At 38.5% G+C, this 23,227-nt stretch overlaps 1 protein-coding gene across 1 annotated transcript in view; it reads left to right on the forward strand.

Moving 5' to 3' along the window:
• NUBPL (nucleotide binding protein like) overlaps positions 1-20,961 on the forward strand; it is a 333,097-nt gene extending 312,136 nt beyond the window's left edge. Inside the window, exons 10-11 of the mRNA XM_036736308.1 lie at positions 10,373-10,455; positions 20,718-20,961. Coding sequence (XP_036592203.1) covers positions 10,373-10,455; positions 20,718-20,780 — 146 coding nt within the window. The 3' untranslated portion in view covers positions 20,781-20,961. The remainder of the gene's footprint in view (positions 1-10,372; positions 10,456-20,717) is intronic.
• Positions 20,962-23,227: the final 2,266 nt, after the last annotated feature.

The raw sequence follows: 23,227 nt of genomic DNA on the forward strand, positions 1-23,227 counted from the left end.
ACAACCCTGCCTCTCATCTCATCTCCCACAGTTTTTTAGAGTCCCTAGATCCATTTTTCCTTGGATCCATTGCTTCCATTTGTCTCAGCCAATTCACTCCAAATATCAAAACTATGCCATTAAGTAATGCTGTTTTTAAAATAAAGGTTCCCTCCAGTCCCCCAGAAAAATCCCAGTGTCTGCTTTCACAGCAAAAGTTTGCTACATTTTTCATAGCATTTAAAAAGTAATTGCTCTTTATTGAAGAAAGTAAATTTTATTTTTTACTTCAAGCCAAACTTTGATATTCTTTATGTTAGTTATTTCTGAGATAGTTAAACCAGAAAAAGAAAATGGTTCTAGATGATTATTTCTTGGGAAAATATCTTAGCAAACCTAGCTTTCTTTGAGGCTCACCCCATACTCCATTTCCTTTAGGAAACCTTTCCTGATGGGTAGTGAGGAGCCTCTCTCTTCTCAGAATTGATTCTCGGTTTGAGCTCTGAAAGTCCATCATGACCTTGCCCCAACCTTGCAACTCCCTATTTTATACTTTGCTATCTAGCCAATATACACATTACACTGAATCCTTTCTCCGTGTTTTTGCACTCCTTGACCCATACATAAGCCTGGAATGCACTCTCTCCTTATCTCTGCCTCATAGAACCAACGTCTCTCTTCCTTTCAAGACACAGGTCAAGCACCATGAAGGCTTCTTCTACATGAAACTTATCTTGATTCCCTCTGCTGCTAGTGCCTTCTTTCACAGACCACCTTGTGATTTATTATTTTGTGTTTATTTGTAATTCTTTATATTTATTCTGAATATCCTTACATATTTACTTATTCTCTTCCCTGTTGGAATGTAAGTTTTGAGAATAGGGATTGTTTCACTCTATATATTTATATACTCAATGCTTGGCACGGTGCTTAGCCTATAGTAGATGTTGAATAAATATTTGCTGGCTGATTGCAATTAGTATGTATCTTAATCAGTTTACATGATGTATTTTCCCAGTAGACTATACCGTGGGGGAAGAGGCAATTTTTTTCATTTTATATTTCTTGTATTTCTTTGACGTGCCCTCTCCACCCCATTTAACACAGTGCCTTGCACGCAGTTGGTATTTAATAAATTTGTTGAATTGGGAAACCTCACAATTTGCTATTTGGATACTTAAATCTCACTACAGGACTTTGAAGACATATAATGCAGTGGAAGGAGCACTTGATCTGACTATAGAAAACCTGGATTTATGATTCAGCTCTTCTCCTCGTTAGCGAATGCTTTTGTGAGAGTCAAGACACTGCTGAATCCCTGTGACCTTAAATGAAGATAAAAACATTTGTTAAGTACTTCCCAAGTGTTGGGAGATGGCTCCTGCCTCTAAGGACATAGAGGGCAGTGGTGGCCAGGTGAGAGCAGTGGGGTCTAGGATGTCATTGGATTAGTGATAACAACAGGGTGGGCCTTCCCAGAGGCAATGGGATCTGATGAGAGTTCTCAGAGCAAGAAGTGGAAAGGAGGCGAGGGAGGGTGTGGGGCAAGGTGGCACTCAGGGAGCTTGGGGACTGGAGGGCTAGCTCAGATGGTGGAACAGCAGCTGCATCAAGATGGAAATGACCAGGGCAAAGAGGAGGCTGCAGGATCCCAGGGTGCACAGAGATGACGATGATAGTATTGAATTAGAGGATAGTTCCAGTTAAGCATGGAATGAGCGCTGTATAAAAAAGGCTGATTCTTTTAAAACGGGTGCTTCTACTGCGATGGTCCCACAGTGACTTGTTTTGGGCTCGAGAGATGACTGAAGCCTGGGCGTCTTACACTTTACTCTTCTGCTAGCACTTGGTGATAGCCAGCGTTTGTGTAGCGTTTTAAGATTTGCAAATAACCTTATAAATATTATTTCACTTCTGGCAGGTGCTCTTATCTCTATTTTATAGGGATTTTATATTATTTATTTATATTATCTTTATAGGGATTCTTATATTAATGAGAAAACTGAGGTAGACAGAGGTTAAGTGACTCACCCAACCAGTAAGAGCCTGTGACTAGATTTGAACTCAAGTCTTATCTGACTTCACATCAGGCCCTCTGCCCACTGTACCACCTGGTAATCCAGGTGTATCAGCCCATTCGCTGTTTCTGCCACAGGACGCTCCATCTTCTCATTCCATGCATTCGCACTGGCAGTCTTTCCCCTGTGCCTGGAATGCTTTCTGTCCGTACCTCTTAATTCCTAACTTCTCTGGTTTCTTTCAAGACACCATTTAAATCCCACTTTCTTTAGCAGGCCTTTCTGAGTTCCTCTACCAGCTATTTCCCTCTGTGATTACCATCCATTTACACTCTATGTAGCTTGACTGTTCTTAGTTATTTGCATATTGTCTCCCTTATTGGAATGTGAGCTCCTTGAGAGCAGCAGGACCTGTGTTTTTACCTTTATTTGTATCCTTGTTACTTAATCATAGTGACTGGCACATAGGACATGCTGAATAAATGCTTGATGACTTCACTTTAAGTGCTGCTCCCTAAGGGGGGGAGGCAAGGTCTTCCTTAAATTAGCTTGTTTTCCTGTGCTCCACTGGAATGTTATTGTTGGTTGTGCAAATGAAGAGACTTTATCTCTGTAAAATGTTTCCTGTGATGCTACAGATTGCCATAAAAACCTAAGTATTTTGGTACCCTCCCTGCTAATAATAATTCTCAAAAAAAGTGATGGACTTCTAAATGATTTTCCTTAGGAACGTCTTTCTATTTTCCCTGTGTTACAGTTCCCAAATGAGTCTTAAGGCAGTCCAGAGAATATTTAACTATGGGAGTGAATGAAGAATTCACTATACAGCTAGCATTTAATTAAATCAGTGGGTTACTTAATAATGCATTTTGTCATCTGACAATTAAATATTTAAGTGATATTTGAAACACTGATTAAAATCTCCTGCTACCATCTCAAAAAATCAACATATCCAAAACTGAAATTGTCTTGTTTTCCCCTCAACCAATGACTCCTCACTTTTCAATTTCTGTTAATGGTACCATCTGGTACCATCACCCTTCTTGTATTCTAAGTTCTAAGTCCCAGGGTCATCTCTAACGCCTTCTGACATGAGTCCATTTAGTTACAAAGTCCTGTGGATTCTTTTGAAACCTCTCTCAAATCTTTCCCCTCCTTTCCATTCCTAACTTAATACACAGATGGGACTGAGAAAGCCTAGAGGAATTAGCAATGAACATGTCTCTAGGGCTATTTTTCGCAAATATCAGCTGTCCAAGCAAATCTTTGGCAAGTAAAGAACTATAGTCAATCCATGTTTGAATTCTCTGCCTCTTGTATTGATCTTCTTTGTTTTTAGTAAAGACTGAGCCAATATATTTTAGGAACTAAACATGAAGAAGTCATAGTGAGACTGAATTTTGAAAGTTTAGGTGCCTGGCTTATTTTCTTTCCCCAGGGTTACTCATGAGAAGGACGATTGTTTTCTTGTGTTCAGGTGAAAAACAAACATTTACTAGGTAGCTATTGTGTACAAAGTACCGTGCTAGGTTGTAGGAGGACAAAATAAAGGATAGTCCCCCCCTGCTCTTAAGGAGCTTACAATCTCTATTCAGACACAAATGACTACAGTGCAAAGCAGAATGTGATATGAAAAATGAAGGATTTAGTCAAAGTACTGTGAAGAATTTGAGGAGGGAGAGATGACTTTTAGTTGTAGAGATCAAAAGAAGGTAATTGGTTGGCATCTATTGAGTTGGCCCTTGAAGGAAGGGAGGGATTTCATCAAGTAGAGAGAGTTTGTGGCTGTAAACTTCTAAAAATACTTGACCAACTTACCTATAAAATAACTTAAGTGTGGATCTAGTATTTCTAATACTGAGTATCCTGCTGAGTCAAATAATGAGTTAGCTATAAAATTCATCCCCAGTTAACTCAATGAATAGACCTGTTGGAGGAGCTTATTTCCTGTTTTCTGTTTAAATGTTGGAGAACGTCACCAGATACGAAAGTTTTATTTTTATATAATTAATGCTAAGCTATTCTTTCTGACAATAGAGAGCCAAGAGGTTCAGCTAACTGCTTTTGTAGATCTGCTCCCACTAAGAGATAATAAAGCCATTTCATCTTATTTGCTATAGCTGGAAGTTATATCCAGTTCATCTAAAGGCTGGACAAGTTATTAAAATCTGTTTTTTAAAGTGGGACTATAACATATCTCTGCTTTATATCCTTTAGGATTGGAATTTAATTTTTCAGAAGATTCTTTCTACCTACTCTGATTTTAGCACTGTTATTAGTATATATTCAGAGATATAGAAAGGCAGAGTAAGTTTTTAAAAATTGTTCTCAAAGAAAGTAAAGGCCTGGGTTCAAGTTTAACCTTTAATATATACTAACTGTTACCATGGGCAAATTACTTCATTCATAGTGCCCCTGTCAATTAGAGATATTTTTTAGTATAGCTTCCAATTTACATAGATAGAAGAGTTTTCTCACTGTTTTTGTTGTTGTTCATTGATTTTAGTTGTGTCTGACTCTCCATGACCCCATTTGGAGTTTTCATGGCAAAGATACCGGAGTGGTTTGACATTTGCTTCTCTAGTTCATTTTACAGATGAAGAACCTTTGGCAAACAGGGTCAAGTGACTTGCCCAGGGTCACACAGCTAGGCAGTATCCAAAGCCAGATTTGAACTCAGAAAGATGAGTCTTCCTGACTTCAGCCCTGGCACACTATCCACTATGCCACTTAGCTGTTTTTTTCCTCACTTGGGGTTCCTCATACCAATGAAATAACAGGTCTGGACACAAAAAAAAATATAATGTAGGCTTTGAAGAAGTATGGATATTGATTTTAAAAAATACTGAATAAAATAATAGAGAGGAAGCTACAGTGAAATATAAAAAAAACCCAACCAACCAAACTCCAAAACATACACTGTACCAGGCTGAATTTGCTGGAAATGCTGAGATGGTTCTATATTAAGAAAACTATAAACATAATAGACCATCTTACTAACAAAAGCCATAAAAATGATATGATGTTATATATGTAGATAAAAATGCTTTTAACAAAATGCAGTGCCCATTTACATTTTTTAAAGAAAGGAAAATATTTAAAAGCATAGAAATACATGGACCTTTCTAAATATGGTAAATGGTACATATCTAAAATCAGCATCTTGCATTATCTGTAATTGAGAAATTTTTTTGAAAAAGACTGATAAAATAGACATACTTTTTGATAATTTGATGAAACAGGAGACCAGATTGCCACTATAAAAGATGGAAAAGGAAAATTCACAATAGATGAAGAGGAAATAAAGGAAAATATTAGAAACTATGATTCCTAAATATGTCCCCAAATTCTGATAACTTAAATAAAATGGATGAATTTGTATAAAAACATGAAATACAAGGAAATCTAGCATCCTACCAAACTTCCTCTATGACAAAAATATGATCCAGATACCTACACCAAGGAGAGATAATTGAGAGAAAGAATCTATGGGCCAATATCTGTAATGAGTATCATTGGGAAAACCAAATAAAATATTAGGAAAGAGCTTACAGCATTATATTAAAGAAATTATATACTATGACCACTATTTCTACTATCAACTTTTACTATGAATTCAGTGGGTTCAATATAAGTTAAACTATAAATGTAGCAGATCATATTGATATTTTTAAAATACCAAAAATCAAAGCTCTTGAGAAAACATAATATTATTTCATGTTAAAAACACTAGAAAGTATAGGAATAGATGGACCTTTCATTAGTATGCTGCACAGTCTAAGAGCTATCCCTGTTTGTTTGTGATGGAGCAACACTTTCCAGACAGATCAGGGGTGAAGCAGGGTCCATTGTCACCACTATTATTTGATATAGTTTTAGAAATGATAGCAGTATTAATGACAAGAAGAAGAAGATAAGGGAATAAATATAAACAAAGAAGGAATAAAGGCATCTATAATTTTGCAATTGATATAATAATTTACTTAACTCTAGAGAATCAACTAAACAGAAAAATTAACAACTTCAGCAAAATAGAAGAATACAGAATAAACCCACAAAAATCATTGGTCTTTTTTATGTTATCAACAACTGAACAGAATGAAATAGAAAAAGAAATTCCATTCAAAATAACTGTAGAATTTTTAAAACATCTGGGATCCTACTTTACCAAGATAAACATAAGAATTATGGATACAATTACAAAACATTCTTTATAGAAATAAAGGAACATTTAAATAATTATAGAGGAATTAATACATACAAGAATTATGAATAAATTACAAGCAGTTTTTACAGAAATAAAGTAAGAAATGGAGAGGAATTAATTGCTCATCACTGACTGTAAATATAATAAGAATGACAATGCTGCCTAAATCACAGTATAGATTCAATGCCATGTCAATCAAACTACCAAAAGAGTATTTTAGAAAACCAGACAAAGTAATAATAAAATTCATCTGGAAAAACAAAAGATCAAAAATCTCAGGGAAATCTTGGAAAATGAATTAGGAATATAAAGGAGACTTGGCAGTACCAGATCTCAAACTATACCACAAAGCAGCAATCATCAACACTATTTGGCACTGATTTAAAAAAATGTAAAAGTTGGTCATTGGCAAAGAATAGATAAATAAGATCCCAAAACAATTGAATTTAGTAGCATAGTATTCAGTAGACCCAAGGACACCAACTACTGAGGTAAGGACTCTTTAATTGACAAAAACATCTGGGAAAATTGGAAAAAAGTCTGGGAGAAATTAGATTTAGACCAACATTTCATACTGTGTACCATAATAAGTTCCAAATGAACATATAACCTAAATATAAAAATCATATCTAAACAAATTAGAAGAGGAAGGAGATACCTTTTATAACTATGTGTAGACAGAGTTCTTGGCTAATATAGAGGTAAGAGATGGCCACAAAAAATAAAATCAGTTTTGATTATGCAATTGAAAAGCTTTTGCACATGTAAAATCATTAGGTAGATTTATAAGGCAAATAGCTAAAGGAAAGTATTTGTAGCATATTTCTCTGATAAAGGTCTGCTGTCTGAAATATGTGAAGATTTGACATATATAGATTTATATATAGATATAGATATAAAACACATTCATGAAAGCTCCGTTCAAAAACAAATAAATGTTAGGTGATGGAAATGGAAAGTTTTCAATAGAAGAAATGTTATCTATCAACAACATTATGAAAAAATGCTCTAAATTGCTAATGATAGAATACAAAATTAAAACAATTCTGAGACTGGTAAAGATGACCAAAAAAAGAAAATAATTGTTAGAAGGGCTGTAAGAGAGCAGACACACTAACTTACTGTTGATGAAACTATGAAATTGATCCAACCACTCTGGAAAGTAATTTGGAACTATAATTAAAAATCCACTAAACTACATATTCTTTGAACCAATGATAATATTACTAGGCCTATACCTATGCCCCCAGAGAGATCAAAGAAAAAGGGAAAGGGCCCAATGTCCAAAGATATTTATAGCAACGGTTATATTGTAACAAAGAAGCAGAAGCAAATTGAGTAGCCATCAAAAGAGAAATGGCTGAACAAATTATGGTATACAAATATAATGGAATATTATTGTGCTTATAAGAAATGAGGAAAGGAACAGATTCAATAATACCTGAGAAGACTTGTATGAATTACTGCACAGTGAAATGAGAAGAACCAGGAGAACAATTTACATAATGACTCCAACAATGCAAAACATTAAATTTTAGAAACCAAAACAATTTTTAAGACAAGAACTCTGATCAATGCAGTGACCAATCAGGACTTCAGAAAACTAATGGGGAAATATCTCTTTGAAGCAGAGACTAGAGGTGCAGAATGAAGCAAACATTTTCAGACATGGCCATTCATTGAATCAGTTTTTCTTGACTATAGATTTTTTGTTACAAGGGAGGGCTTTGGATTTTGGGGGGAAGATTTGTGTTGGGGAAAGTGGATGGATGGTGACAGTGATTTAAAAAAAAGAAAAGAAAGAAAAAGTATAAATGAAACATTAAAAAATACACAGACGAGCACAGAAGGCAGTTCAGAAAGGGAATGGACAAATAGGACAGTTTTGTTGTTTTCATGATAAATTTAATGTATATCACAATAATATCCCGTAACATTTATATACCATGTTTTTTTTTTGCCATTTCCTAAGAATTAAGGTGCCCAACTTCTTCCTATTTATTTCTGCAATTTGCTAAAAAAAAAAAGAAAGGTGACATAAAATTTTGAGTGTATTCTGAATCGTCTCATAGGCCTATAAATTGGGGGAATTCAGTTTCCCTTTTTGAAGTCTTCCTACACTCTGGTCTAGTCTTGATTAAATGAAACTCATTAACTAAGGAAAACATTTTGACAAAAATTGGGCCCACCACTTGATACACAAGCTAAACAGTTCTGATAGCAAGGCTTTTTTTTCACTCAGAATCTTTTTCATTTTCAGCTGATGGGTTATATTTTAGAATAGATGGAATTATTGTATATTTAAATGAAATAGGCAGCGCCCTAAGCTTTATCAAAAGTGCAGAGAGATCATTATAGGACTGTATAGTTGAGTGAAATAATTCATTGTCATAGATGGAGATTTATGCTTCTCTAATTCTTCCCACTGGGGTTAGTGTTCCCAGGTTTGGAAAAACCATCCCATTAGAGTTAGTGTTCCCAAGTTCACATGTATTATTATTTTACTTATGGCTTGGGCCAATGCTGCCTTTCAGAGTGTATTACAAGGATAAGTTGTTTGTAAAAGTATTTGAACTTATTAAGTGTTTGGGTGACGTCAGCTGAATTTTATTCTCAATAATTTTGCCCAGATTATTGGGATAAGGAGGTAGGGAGAGCATTCTAATAAACTTTTACAAACCAAGAGGTAGAGCGGTCAGTCCTTTGATTGCCTAGACATAGGGCCACATAATATAAATTACACTGGCCTTAAAATGTAATAACTTAAACTGTCTAACACAGTGCTAAGCCACATAGTACATGCTTAGTAAATCTTTGTTGATAGTTTAGTTGAATCTATTAGATAGATTCAATAACCTTTGCATAGATTCAGAATTATTTAAGGGAGTCTAAGTACCCTGGTCAGTCAACACTGATTTCTGTCCATGCTCCCATTTACTGTACCATGCTCTCAGCCTTTTAGCCTTGTTTGTATGAGTTCTTGTTTGTTAGAACCAGAGAGAATAGGAGGGTGATTTTTTTTTTTTACATTTCACTTTTCATTACTAAAAGGGCTAAAACAGGATCATACAATGTCAGAGTTAAAAGGGAACTTGGAGATCATCAGCTCCAACTCCCTCATCTCACAGATGAGAAAACTGAAATCCAAAGGTGATTAAGTCCAAAGTCATATACATCTACTATGTGGCAGCATCGGACCTGGGAAGCAGATCTCATTCCGACCCCAGAAATGCTAGTGTCTTTCCTCTGTCGACTGTCTCCAGTCTATCCTGTATATATTTTGTCTGTGCATGGCTGTTTGCATGTTGTGAGCTCCTTGAGCTGATGCTGTCTTTTGCCTTTCTTTATGTCCCTAGTGTTTAGCATAAGGCCTGGCACATATTAAGTGCTTTATTACTGTTGTTATTCACTTGTGTCTGACTCTATGCTGTGGCGTCTTCTTTTGAGAGATATTGGAGGGGTTTGCCATATACTTCCCCATGATGTCCCCATTTTACAGGGGAGGAACTGAGGCAAATAGGGGGTTAAATGACCTGCCCAAGTTCCGCAGCTAGTAAGGATCTGAGATTGGATTTGAACTCAGGTCCTCCTGACCTGGTACTGTATCCATGGCAGCACCTAGCTGTCCTTTGTAGGCATTAATAAATGTTTATTAACGGACAATACCTAGACAGGCCTAGGAGGCAATGGAGAATAGGCTTCCTCTTCTTTCTCAAGGAGTCCATTGACCATCTACTAGTAGCAATAAGATAATTTTATTCTATTTTTTCTTAACCTTTTGTTGCTAACTTTAAGAAATTTTCATTTTTTACTTAGCAAGCATGTATATATCTTGGTATTATAAGCAGAAGCGACATACAAATGACTTGGAAGACCTCCAACAAGAAAGAAAGCAAAGACCTTATCTTATTATGATTGGCTGCCAAGTAACTTTCATTTATATATGTACAATTACTGTACCTACCCTCAAATGGAATACTTTGGCCTCCAGTTTTCATTTTAAATGCCTCTTTCAGGATAAGCAATTCAGGGTATAGTCTGAACCTAAGTTGATTTGAATTTGAGTAGCTTCAGGGCTTACTTCTTTTAGAAATTCAAATAGAGAAATGCATCTATAAACCTTTTTAGTATATTTATTAATATGTGGTGACTTTTTGTCCTTCCCCAGGTGACATTCCATTACATCTTAATATAAGAGAGGCGTCAGATTCAGGCCAACCTATTGTGTTTTCACAACCTCAAAGTAATGAGGTAAGTTATGTAAATTGTAAAAATTTACTTTTTTTTCCTTTCTACCTATAATTGGAGGAAGTTTTTTTTTTTTAAATGTTGAAGAAGACAACTGGGGAGCCTGGACTGGTTTCCCTGAAGAACAAATCTAACATGGCAGTGGCTTAGAAGCACTTTGATGTGAAGGAAAGAAAGCACGAAGGCCTCCTAATCATGAAACCCTAGTTCTGCTCTTGGCTCTGCCACAGACTGTTTAACCTTAAACAAGTCACTTAATCTCTGGCTCTGGCTTCCCTCATCTACAAAGTGAAGAGATCAGATTAGATATCAGCCAGTCTCTCCAGCTGCGGAATGTGACTTTTGTCTTGGGAGATGGTCATCCCAGCACTTGCTCTGAACAAACTCAGACCAAAGGACCCAATCAAGAGCTTATTTGCCCAAGAAAAAAAAAAACGTTGAAATTCATCTGACACCCAGTTTCCAGCTTAATAATACCTTTGCCAAACCTCATTTAGTTTCAATCTTTTTTGGTATGCCAAGTATGGGCTGCTTGATAGGGACAGATTTAATGTTCTCCTTACTCTCAGTGACTTTGAAAATGGTAAGTTTGGTGTGAGAAATTTTACAAACCAGTAGCGTTGGGATTTCTAATGCACTGACTTTAACAAATATAATTTTGAAGCAAAGTAAAGAAGCAAAGTGTATTAGTGCCTCACTTATTCAGCATCATTGAGGAATGTAAATTTCACACAAATGGATTTTCCAGGTAACTGAAGGTTATCTTTTTAAGCACAAAAACATTTTTTTTAACCATTTCTGATGGAATTCTTTCCGACATTTAATGTGTGCTCCTTCGACTTCTTAAACGATGTGTATGAAACCCATTGTAACCTTTTCTTGAGTCTCAAGGTTACCATTTTGAATGTCAATTATTATAGCACTCTGTAATACAACAATTCTCTTAAGGGCCATTGACACAAGTAAGGCTGGTTGTTCCTATGTTAAATGGCCTCTTGTGTCTTCTTTTTAAAGACTTCTGGACTTTTTTTCTGAAACTCAAATCGTCAGCCACCATTCTCAATGCTATTTGTACACATGACTCTAGCTGCCACTTTTCCCATCTAATTTGCTGCTTTTAATAAATGGCAGAATAGGAATCCAACACAATTAAGCTTGATAGACTCGTGTGTAAAATAACTAAATAGATGCTGAGTGAAGTCTCCAGAAGCTCCGCTATAAGTAAGACACCAGCTTTGTGTCATCATCTCTTTTAGCTGCTTTAAGGGTCCGTACACGTAATTCTGATTTATAGCGGTTATTTCGAGATGGTTACAATCCCTGGAATCCATTATGTTTAGTATGGTGGGGTGGGAGGTGGAGGAAGTTATTATATGTTGTCTTCACCATAAGTGTATAGGTGTCTGTTTTGTAGCAAATATTAAAAAAAAACAAAATATTTCTCAACATTTTCTAGTAATCTTTAGGAAAAATATTTTCCTTCATAATTAAATATTCCAAAACCAAATGCAGATATACCTTGGTTTATGCAATAGATGTGATGCTAAAAAACTGTATATACATTAAATTTTTCCTAAATCAAATAATATATTTTAAATGCCTTCAGGGAACCATGTATTCAGAGAAAATCTATGTTAAAGCCATTTGATAAGTGAATAATTATTCCCTAGCTTTTCTGTTTTACAAATTTGTATTTATTGTATACTGAGCTTTGGTACTATGGGTTGTCTTTCCCACCCTCTCTAACCCTCCTAAATGAGATGCATTTATACAATCCTGCTTTTTTTTTGGCTTGACTTGCCAAGGACATGGCAACTTGGGGCAGACTGTAACTATGTAACATGATGGAGGGAAAAAGGAGAAGTACCCAGGAATAATGTAACCTAAAAATCAAGTCACAAGATTGATGGCATCAGTAGTAAAATGCAAGGTGTCGCATGTTCAAATTTGATTTAATTGCCCTGTAACTGAAAGATGTCATCAAATCTGTTAAATGACATTTGTGAAGACCCTAGTCTAAAGATGTAGACAGATATCTGTCTTAAGTATCAGCACCGTAGTTATCTTGGTATGTACACATAAAAATAACATTAAAAAAATATACAAAGTCAGAGCAGCTAGGTGGCGCAGTGAGTAAAGCACCCGCCCTGGAGTTGAGAGGACCTGAGTTCAAATGTGGCCTGACACTTGACACATGTACTAGCTGTGTGCCCTTGGGCAAGTCATTTAACCCCAATTGCCCTACCAAAAAGCAAAAAAAAATATATATATATATATATATTATATATAACATTAGTATATGTGTATATATATATATATATATATATATATATATATATATATATATATATATATACACACACAAAGTAAATACCAAGTGATTTTTCGGGTTGAATTGTGAACATTGGATCCAGCAAATTGGCCAGTATGCCTACACCATAGTGTAACCTAAAGAGTGTAGTGTATAATATGCTTAGAAAGGTGGCTTGGAACGTAACTGGGAGTAATGTAAAGAAACCCGCAAGTCTCATTCACTTTGTCATTGTTCCAATCTTAAAGATGTTTCCAGCTGTTGTCTGTAAAAGCTGCTTTTGGAAAAATAGGTCTGTATGCCCAGCAAAGGTTCCAGTTCACAGCCCTTCCCGCTAGTGAAGTTGTGGTTGAATGAAGGAAGGTTGTGATCCTCAACTCCCAATTAACATACAAATTTATAATAGAATGTAGTATCCCTGAAAGTGCCCGTATTTGATGTGCTGTCTCTAGATGGCTTCCCCACTCACCATGATTTGAAGGGCATCTCCTTCCTAGGTGCCATTTTTTTGTAAAGAACATCAGGTAAATTTTTTAGAAGTAATTTAAACTCAGAATTATTGAATGACATTCATGGGGCCAGAATATACCTGAACAGATAGAGCTCTGGCCACCGATCTGTTGTCTGAACTCTTCAAGAAAGCATGGCTCCTGTTATCAATACTTGTTCATTAAAGTGGAGGCATTAACTTTGGTCACTGACAGCCATTGTCCCTTTTTTCCCTCAGAGCCTGATCAGTATTCTGTCAATAGCTTATCATTAGTACGCCATTAACAGCAGTACTAACAGCTTGCCTTTGTATAACCACTTGTGGTTTTAAGGGCCAGACATTATCTCAAGGCAGCTACATTGTGTAGTGTATAGTCAGGAAGACCCAAATTCAAAACCTGCTTTATACATTTACTAGCTGTGACCCTGGGCAAGTCATCTAGCCTGTCTGCCTCACTTTCTTTATCTGTAAACTGGGGATAATAGTCTATATCCTAGGGTTGTTTAGAGGATAAAATGAGGTAATATTTGTGAAGCTCTCTGTGAACTTTAGAGCGCTATGTAAATGCTAGCTGTCATCACCATCTCAATCTTAATAGCAGCCTGGTGAGGTAGCACAAGCATTATTATTCTCTTTTTACAGATGGAGAAATTGAGGCTTTGGGAAGGTAGAGTGACTCATCCTGTATTGTATAGCTGATAAATACTGAAGCTGCGACTCAAACCCAGATCTTTTCCCTCTAAGTTAAATGCTTGACCCCAGAGGTGTCAAACACATATTCTGTGGCAGGAGTGCCACCCAAATGAGATTAAAATGTAATTGGGAAATATTTAACAAAATAAATAAAAATACAATAGAACACAGATAATGGCAGTTTGTGGTTTTCTAAGTTAATATGCAGCCCTCCTGTATGGTTTAGTGGCCTCTATTTCTACTTGATTTTGACACTACTGCTTTACATGACATCACTTGGGGCAGCTAGGTGGCATAGTAGATACAGCACAAGCCCTGGAGTCAGGAGGACCTGAGTTCAAGTCCACCTCGGATACTTACTAGCTGTATGACCCTGGACAAGTCACTTAGCCCTGATTTCCTCAAAAATAAAAAGAAAGTTGTGTGACATTAACTTGCCCCTTTGCTCCATCACTGGACTTTGAAGCATAAAATCAGTGTCCCTTGTTCCTACTTTCTACCTTTGTACAGAGGCGCACAGCATAATATATAGTAGTGAAATAGAACCTACCAAATTACTTGCTAATTTTCAGTGGACTGCAGGCTGTCCGTTTTCTTCTTTCCTTCCTAGGGATTTATATACAGGAGCTGCCATAGGCAAAATTATGAAACAGGCAAGGTTTGTCTTACTGGACATCTCCTTTCACCCTCTTTCTTATCCATTGCACTCAAATCCCAGGGCTCTCATTCATTCTGTGCTCATAAGCTCATTTATGCTAAGGTAATAGGAACTTGATGTGAACCCCTCCCTGCCCCAGTATTTGCAGTTTTAAAAAAGCATTGTTTGCAGAGGGTAGTAATATTGACCCCTTTTTAGTTAGTACTCAAAGGAAGGATCTGAAATTTAGGGCATTGGGTTTTCCCACTCATTCTGCGCAGGCTATGAGCCACTCTGACCAAGGTTCAAATCAAACCTGTCTGTGCATACGCACAGTATGGAGAAGGAAGGTTGTTGATGCTAACAATTATCCCCTAGAATTGCAAGTAAATAAAATTTGGAATATGGGGGCTGATTTAAAGCACAGCACAGCTGAAGCCCACAGTAGGAGAGGATAAGAGTGATACCCTCCCAAGAGCCAGGGCTTAACAGCTTGTGATTCTAAACAGTGTTGATTCAATCAGAAACAGTTTTTGTCTTTGATAGGGGCAAGGAAGGAATAGATTCACCCATGTACTGCTGGTTAAATTTATAGTTTTATTCTTTTTTAATAAGAAAAAATTGTACCACTTGCTTTCTGAAATATGCACTGTAAGATACTCCTCACAGAGATTGCCAAATACAAAAGGAAAATTCATTAAACTGTAATTTCGAAATCATGACCATATAATATTAATATGAAAATGACTGTGGATGATGAATGAGAAGTCTAACTCCTTGGAGGGAGGGGAAAACACAGACAAAAAGCCCATAAAACTCTTGCATTTTTTCCTCACAATCCATCTCCTGTTGCTTGGTAATGATAAAGCAAACAAGCTGGATCCAGCTGTACTATCTGAGTTTACAGATGGCCCATTAAACAGATCACACAAGTTGAAGGGGAAGATCACTATATGAGTAAAAAGGAGGGAGTAGCAATGGTTCCTGAAATCTCAATTTGGACCTTTCACATATGTTGTTTATGTTGTTGCTACTTTGTTGATTCTGGATTTTTTTAAAGGGTTTTCACATAACCATTCTGCCAGTGATGGATCATGGAGGGCCTTGGTCACAGTAACTTGGAAATTCTCCTATGACATTATTACAGACTCCTTGAAGGCAGGGACCCCGTCCTACAAGTCCTCAGAGAGTCTAGCACAGTGCCCTGCACACAACAGGTACTAAATACATATTTTTTTTTAAATGAGCACTATCAGGCCCTTTTTAAAACACCACGGTCAGTAAGCATTTGGAATGAGATCTCTTTGGTCTGAATCCTGGCTCTGCTACTTAATAGCTGTGTGACCTTTGGCAAATAACCTCCACACCCTGGGCCTGTTTTCTTCTCATCTATAAAATGAGAGGGTGGGACGAGATGAACTCTTCCAGCTCTGAAACCTACCATGCTGAACGCTTCAATAAACAGCAATCCAGCTATGGCTGCGAACATGATGTATTCATTAGGAGTCTAAGCTTTGGAACACTATTAAAAAGCAAAGGTTAAATAGCGCACAGTGATCATTCTGGTAGACCTATGAAGTTTCATAATGTTTTCCATAATCCTTTGGGTTTATGTTTCTAATGTGATGTAAAGGGCTAGAAGATTATGGAAATATGCCCTTCTCTCAGTTCCTTTTTGTAAACTCTGAATTTTCATTGCAAAACATTAGACTTTCATATCTTGAAGAGCTATTAGAAAAAATGTTTTCATAAAGACCATAGTATTGCAGTAATACATTAGGCTTAAGAGAAAAAAGTTATATTAATAGTGATGCAGTGGCCTGTTTTCATTTGTGGCCCATAAACTTTCCTTTAAACAAAAATGATTGCTTCTGTTAGTCATAATGGGGTCTGTTATAACCACTTTTAGAATTAGCTTTAAAACCTTTAGAATACTCCATGTTTGTGGTATATGCATTTAAAAGATTTTATATGCCTGTATAATCTATTGTGCTAAATGCAAAACTGTATGTAGTGTTTTGAGGTAAACTCTTGAAAGAAACTGTTCCCTTTAAATAAAATTTTAGATTATTTCCTGGCCGAGCAAAAGCATAATTCCCCAATTAGTGTAAGGAAAGAAAGTTTGACAAGAATGCTAGAGTCAAGAGACATTGGGGTTCAAATCCCTCCTCAGATACTTATCCATTGTGTGACCATGGTCAAGTGGCTTATCTGCTCTGAGCCTCAGTTTCCTTATCTGGAAAATGGGAATAGAGTGTCTTGTGGTGTGTGCCTGGAATCCTGGCTACTAGAGAAGAGGAGGTTGGCAGATCTCTTGAACTGAGAAGTTCTGGCCTGCAGCAGCTTGGCCAACCAGATGTCCACACTAAGTTTGGCATCAACATGGGGGTTGGTACTAGGCGAAATGTGGAGACACCATCCTTTAAAAAAAACAAAACAATAATACCTTTAGTGCCTTCCTTATGGAATTACCCTGAGGATCAGTGTGACCCTGAGCAAGTCGTTTAACCTCTGTCTCAGTTTCCTTATGTGGAAAATGGGGATACCAACAGCACTTACCTCCCAGGGTTGTTGTGAGGAGCAAAAGAGATAATACTTATTAAGTGCTTGGTCTAGGGCCTGGCACCCAGTAGGCGCTTAATAAATGCTCATTCCATCCTTCTCCTTTCTTCTCAGGAAGTTCTCGAGGAGGATGTACTTGGGGCAGTCTTATTGGACCAAAGAGGACTTTTAGTGGAAGAGACAAATGTGTCTTTAGACTCCACTGGCCTCGGTCATTGAGAGAGGAATGTTCATCCCAGAATCTTGTGGGAGTAAAGCCGGAACGAGAGGAAGTGTAGGAAGGCAGCAGGAAAACGATCCAACTAGATAGATGGGTGGGGAGCTCCTGTTCATTGTCATGCTCCCCATCATCAGAGCACACGAGTGCAGGAGGAGCTGTGATCTTTGACCTGGGAGATGGAGGCTCTGCCTCACAGACTACATACTGGATATTTCCACCTGATGCCCTTTAAACATCTGTGGCTCAATACGCTTAAACAGAACTTATCTTTCATGCTAAAGTGCCCTTCCTCCAGACTTCCCCATTTTGTTGTAAGAAGCACCATCTTCTCAGTCTCCCTGGTTCCTATTCACAGATTCATGTTTGACTCTCCCTTTACTCTCATGACCATTCAGCCTTAACAGTTCTAGGTGGCTGGGTAGCATAGTGGGTACAGTATCGGGCCTGGAGTCAGGAAGAATCATCTTTGTGAGTTCGTTTAACCCTCTTTGCCTCGGTTTCCTGTGCTGTAAAATGAACTGGAGAAGGAAATGCAAATCTCTCTGGTATCTTTACCAAGAAAACCCCAATGGGGTCCCAGAGAGTTGGACATGACAAAACATCAACAAAAAACAATTCTAGCTCTTTGACGTTTATCTCTTATGACCTCTCCTCTCTGGCCACATGGCCACCATCTTATTTCAGGCCCTCACTAAGTGTTACTGGGACCAATACAATAGCTTCTGTATTAACCTCCTTGCTTCTAGTCCCCTCCCATCTATAATCCGCCCTCCTCAGCACTGCCAAATATCTGACCGTGTCGCTCTCTTTCCCAAAAACCTTCCTTCACTCCCAGCTGCCAGCAGGACAGAACGCAAACTCCTTGGCCCTTTATTTTAAGTCATCTCTCCCTATTGTCTGACTACTGCTTACCTGTCTAGCTTTATCTTCTAATACTCTGTTCCCACCTCATTGCATTTGAAAGAGCCACATCCCACGAGTGAAATGGACTCCCCCCTCATCTCGGCCTCACTTTCCTTCAAGAATCAGCTTAGGTGCCCTGACCGCTCAACACTACAAGCACCAGTTCTGGTAGTGAATGAATGAAGGGGTGAGCGAAAAAGCGTTACTGAGCGCTCATGGAGAAGGCAGACTAGGCTGTCTTTTGCCTTAATTCTTACCTAGCCTTTAACAGCCGAATGGGCCTTACCTCGGACAAACTGAGACCTGGAAAAGGTCTTAGCTTAAAAAGGCCAAGGGCCCCCACTGCATGGGGGGCCATCTCTAGTCGCCCTGATCTATGTTTTGCCACTAGACTCAGATGGCTGCAGAGGAGAGAGTGAGGCTGATGACTCTGAACAGCTCTGCCTCACTTACCCAATTCACTTGAAAGTCAAGACATCACCCTCCTGATGTCATTGGTTCACTTTGAGAATGGAAGAGGCACAGCAGCAGCAGTAACTCTGAGGACGGATGAGATCACATGCCTATAAGGTGCTTTGTAAATCTTAGGATGCAAACAGTTTTATCTCGTCAGTCATTTGTGTGCCGACACACTCCGAGTAGCACAGATGATTAAACGTCAGCTGCCCAGCTGATTGAGTGCCATCTTTCAAGTATGTAAACCCTATCTCTGACACTTTTTACCAGGGTAACTTTGGCCACATCACTTAACTACTATGAAGTGAGGGAGCTGTGAGAGAACCCTGTCCAGCTCTGGGACTATGATCCCACATTGACAGACATGCATACTATTATGAAGAATCTCCTTGTTGTTTCTCTCTAACTGGCCCAGTGATGTAGCAGCGTCTCTAGTCACAAGTTAGGTTAAGTATGGCACAGGGGGGCGAGATTGGTTTTAAACCAGTGACTGTGCTCCCATGAGAGAACAGATTATGTTGAGGAAGAGGGGGTGGTGTATATAATGTGTGGTTATACTGTTTTGCTAGGAATGTAATCTCTTCCCAAGTATATTCTATGCCCCCTAAAGCAGGGTGATTCCATGTGCATATACACACACGTAAACATGTATGTGCAAGTACACACACGTGTGTCCGTGTGAATGTGTCATGTATATACATGTATTTATGTGTGCGTGCATGCATAATACATAAGCTATCTCAAAAGCCTTGGTGTAATTTTTTAAATCAGAACCGAGCTCAAGATATCCACCCAGGAGCAGGGATAACACATGTATGCCACTATACCTGGCTATCCCTATTTTAATAACTTTAAGCTTTAATAAGCTTAAAATTGCACTGAGACTTTTGGGACATCCTGTAGATACACAAACATGATACATACATGCACACAAATACACAGACGTATGTAGGTGTAGAAAAGAATGCCAACAAAATGCTGCACGTGAGTTTTATAAGAGCCAGATTTGGAAAGAAAGTGCAGCCTCTGTTAAGACCAATACAAGATAACATCTTGGAACGAGTTGTGTACACAGATATATGTTGGGAACATTGTCAGCTACAGAAGAGTTTTCCGAGCTGCCCCAAGAAGGCCACTTCAGGCCTGTGTCACAGTGTGTATACGTTTTTACTAAAGGTGAAGGCCCTTCTCTTCAGCAGCTGGACTAGGTGCCTGGTTCACTGACCTTTGGATAGGAATGTGAGGGAGAACTTGTGTGTTGCTGTTATCAGATTTTATCAGAATGTCACCTTCCCAGGAGTCTGCTTTCCAAAACTAAACCTTCTTACTCTGCTCTCAGTAATTTGGTGTCGGAGGCATGACAGTAATGCACAGTTATGTGGTGCGGTATAGGTCACAAAGCATTTTCCTCACGACAGCCATGTGAGGTAGGTAGGTCAAGTATCACTGTCCCATTTTACACATGAAGAAACCTAAGCCTCAGAGAAGTTCAGTGAATTGCCCAAGGTTACATAGCTAGTAAGTGTTGGAGTTTAGAATAATTTGTATTTTTGTGTTTTCCCAAAGACCTTATAGTTAAACACATTAATTATGTGGGAGAGGGGAAACTGGGTTGAGATTAGGAATCCTAAATCCTTTCTTTGTGGTAGCCAATATCCATCTCTGTCTCTGCTCTCTCTCTGTCTCTCCTCTCAGTCTCTCTCTCTCTGTCTCTCAGTCTCTCTCTCTCTGTCTCTCAGTCTCTCTGTCTCTGTCTCTCTCCTCTCTCTGTCTCTCTCTTTCTCTCCATATCTCTGTCTCTCAGTCTCTCTGTCTCTGTCTCTCTCTCTGTTTCTGTCTCTGTCTCTCTCTCTTTCTCCCCCACCCCCACCACATTCCTGTACCCTTTTCACATCACGCTGCCTCTCAATTCAAGGAAGAACAGTAGGAAACATTCCATTCACTTTTATTTGCGGATGGGAGAAGGATAGTAAATATGTATGTTCTTTTGCAGGCCAAAGCTTACCTGAGGATAGCAGCTGAAGTTGTGAAAAGATTGCCACGGCCACCAGCGTGATATCCCAAGTGTTAACACCTGGAGACATTTACCGAGATGCCGTCAATAAAATGACCTTTGGAGATCAACAGGTTTAAACCCATAGAAATGGATTAATGATCAAATTTCTGTTTCATCGTAGATATAAAGGAATCATGTTTTGCTCTGGGTTCGTCTACAAATAAAATGTTTACAATAGGAATTACTAGCCATTGCCTTTTTAGTCTTTCCCAGAGGTCAAGGTCATGAAGCCTAGCAGTCCACAGGCACCATCCGCTCGCTGCCTTTACCCTTGTACATAACAGAAACGCTTCCAACTTTAGTGTTGCTGTTTTCAATGAGCCGCTCCTAAGAGAAGAAAATGAAGGCATTTAGGGTGTTGCCGATCCAGCCTTCGATTAAAAACCAAACAAACATTTGCACCAAGTTAATAATTTAAAAGCCTCCCATGGGGTGATTCAAAAGTCTTAATGCAGGTTTAAGGTTTAAGAGCTTAAATGTAAATGTCATAAAAAACTGTCAAGTGCCTTGAACTCGGACTTGGGAGATCTGGTTACAGTCCCAGTCCTGCCGCTTACGTAGAAGCTGCGTGACCTGGGGCCAAGCCATTCCCCATCGTGGGGCCTCTGCTGCTTCATCTATAAAATGAAGAACATTGCAATGATATTAATAACAATTAACACAGCTTGCTGTAGTTCTTTAAGATTTGCAAAGCACTTTAAAAATATTATCCTCACAACCACACTCCGAGGCAGTTGCTATTATGTTCTCCATTTTACAGATGTGGAAACTGAGGCAGGCTAGGGTTGTGGGGCTTGACCAAGGTCCCACAGGAAGTGTCTGAGGTTGGATTTGAACCCAGGTTTCCTGACTCCAGGCCCATGCAGCTACCTCTAGGCTGAGGAATTTTTATTTTGTAGTAGAAGATGATGTCTAAGGTCCTTTCCACTTAAAATATCTTGTGATCCTCTTGTTTGTATGTACCTGTAGACCTAATTTGTATGTCCTTCTCTCCCGACCCATCCGTAAGGCAGACAGCCTAAAAGCCTTATAAAATCACCCACATGCCAACTTGGTGAAACTTAGCTTGTGACACCTGGAAATAGGTACCAGCGATGGAATATAGTGGCATACAGTAGGCACTTAATAAACACTTGTTTTTTTGTTGATTGCCATCCCTGCTTCTTGACCTTGCATGTACAAATGCAAGAAAGATGGGCAGGGAGGGAGAGGGGAGACTCCTGTTGTGGGAACTCTCTCTTCCAACAGATAAAACCTGGGTGTCTTCTTAGATCCCTAAGGAGTTTTCTGAGATGCAGAGGATGTGTCTTGGCCAAGGTCTTTCTGAGGTGGTCTTTAAACCCAGATCTTTCTGATTCTACACCTACCACCCTGCCTCTACCTTTTTAGAAAGCTCCCCCCAATGAAATAATTCCATTGCACATTCAAGCAGCCATCAGTTCCAACGTAAGTTATATGAAGTACATATAAGACTGTCACATGCTCTAATTCTTTCCTGGTTCACCAGGAGGCTGAATTGTGAGATAATCCTCAACTGTGGCAAGGTGGTTTGTGTGACCCTTGGGGAAATCCCTTGACCTCCTTTGCTGTGTAGTCAAGGAGCCAGAAAATTAGGCAACCATTAAGACTTCATTGAAACCATGTGCTATGTCTGAACCAAAATTTCCTAAGGGACTAAATTACGCAAACTAATTAATTTCACGAGGGAAGATATCTACGTACACATGCTCTGTTCATATTACGAAGGTGCCATTCACAACCCGGAGATGGAAATGGTATGTTCCAGCTGCGGGCTAATCGAGTGTTTGTTTTTGCTTTTAATTGTGATTTTATTTGTATGTTCCTGTTGTGGGCACAGCTAATCATTAGTCCCAATGGATTACCTAGAGCAGTCTCTTAAAACGGGTTCCACTTAAGCTGGAAAAAAGTCTGATTTAAATCGAAGTCGCTGAATACCCAGTTTCAGTGGGGTGTGAGTTTAATGTGTTCCATAATGTGTTATGTCTCCTGTAGCGCTGGAAATAGCAGTACATGGAGTCTGGGCCCCGCTCACAAACACCTGACTCACAATAACCCGCAAATACAAATGGCAACCCTTTCTCCCTCTCTACTTTACTGGAGCCCCTGCTGATGCTGCTATAGGAACCATTGTGGCAAAACTTGGAGCTGTTAGAGAATCTACCAGTTCAGAAAAAGAGAAAGAAAAGCTCTGAAAAGCAGGGTCAGCCCAAGGCAGGCTCCCAGGCAGGGCTGGCTCGCTTCCACTATGGCATGCCCACCCCCAGCTCCCACTGCTTGATTATTTTCATTTTGCTCCATTTTCAGAAATTCCGCCCATTAGACATATATTTGGGTTAAGAAGCCCTCTCTTTTAAAAATGCGAATGCCTCTCATGAGAAAAGGATTGTTTCTTTGTACTTAAGCACAAACTCAGTGCTTAATCAATG

Source organism: Trichosurus vulpecula, chromosome 8, assembly GCF_011100635.1.
Source record: "Trichosurus vulpecula isolate mTriVul1 chromosome 8, mTriVul1.pri, whole genome shotgun sequence".
NCBI lineage: Eukaryota > Metazoa > Chordata > Mammalia > Diprotodontia > Phalangeridae > Trichosurus > Trichosurus vulpecula.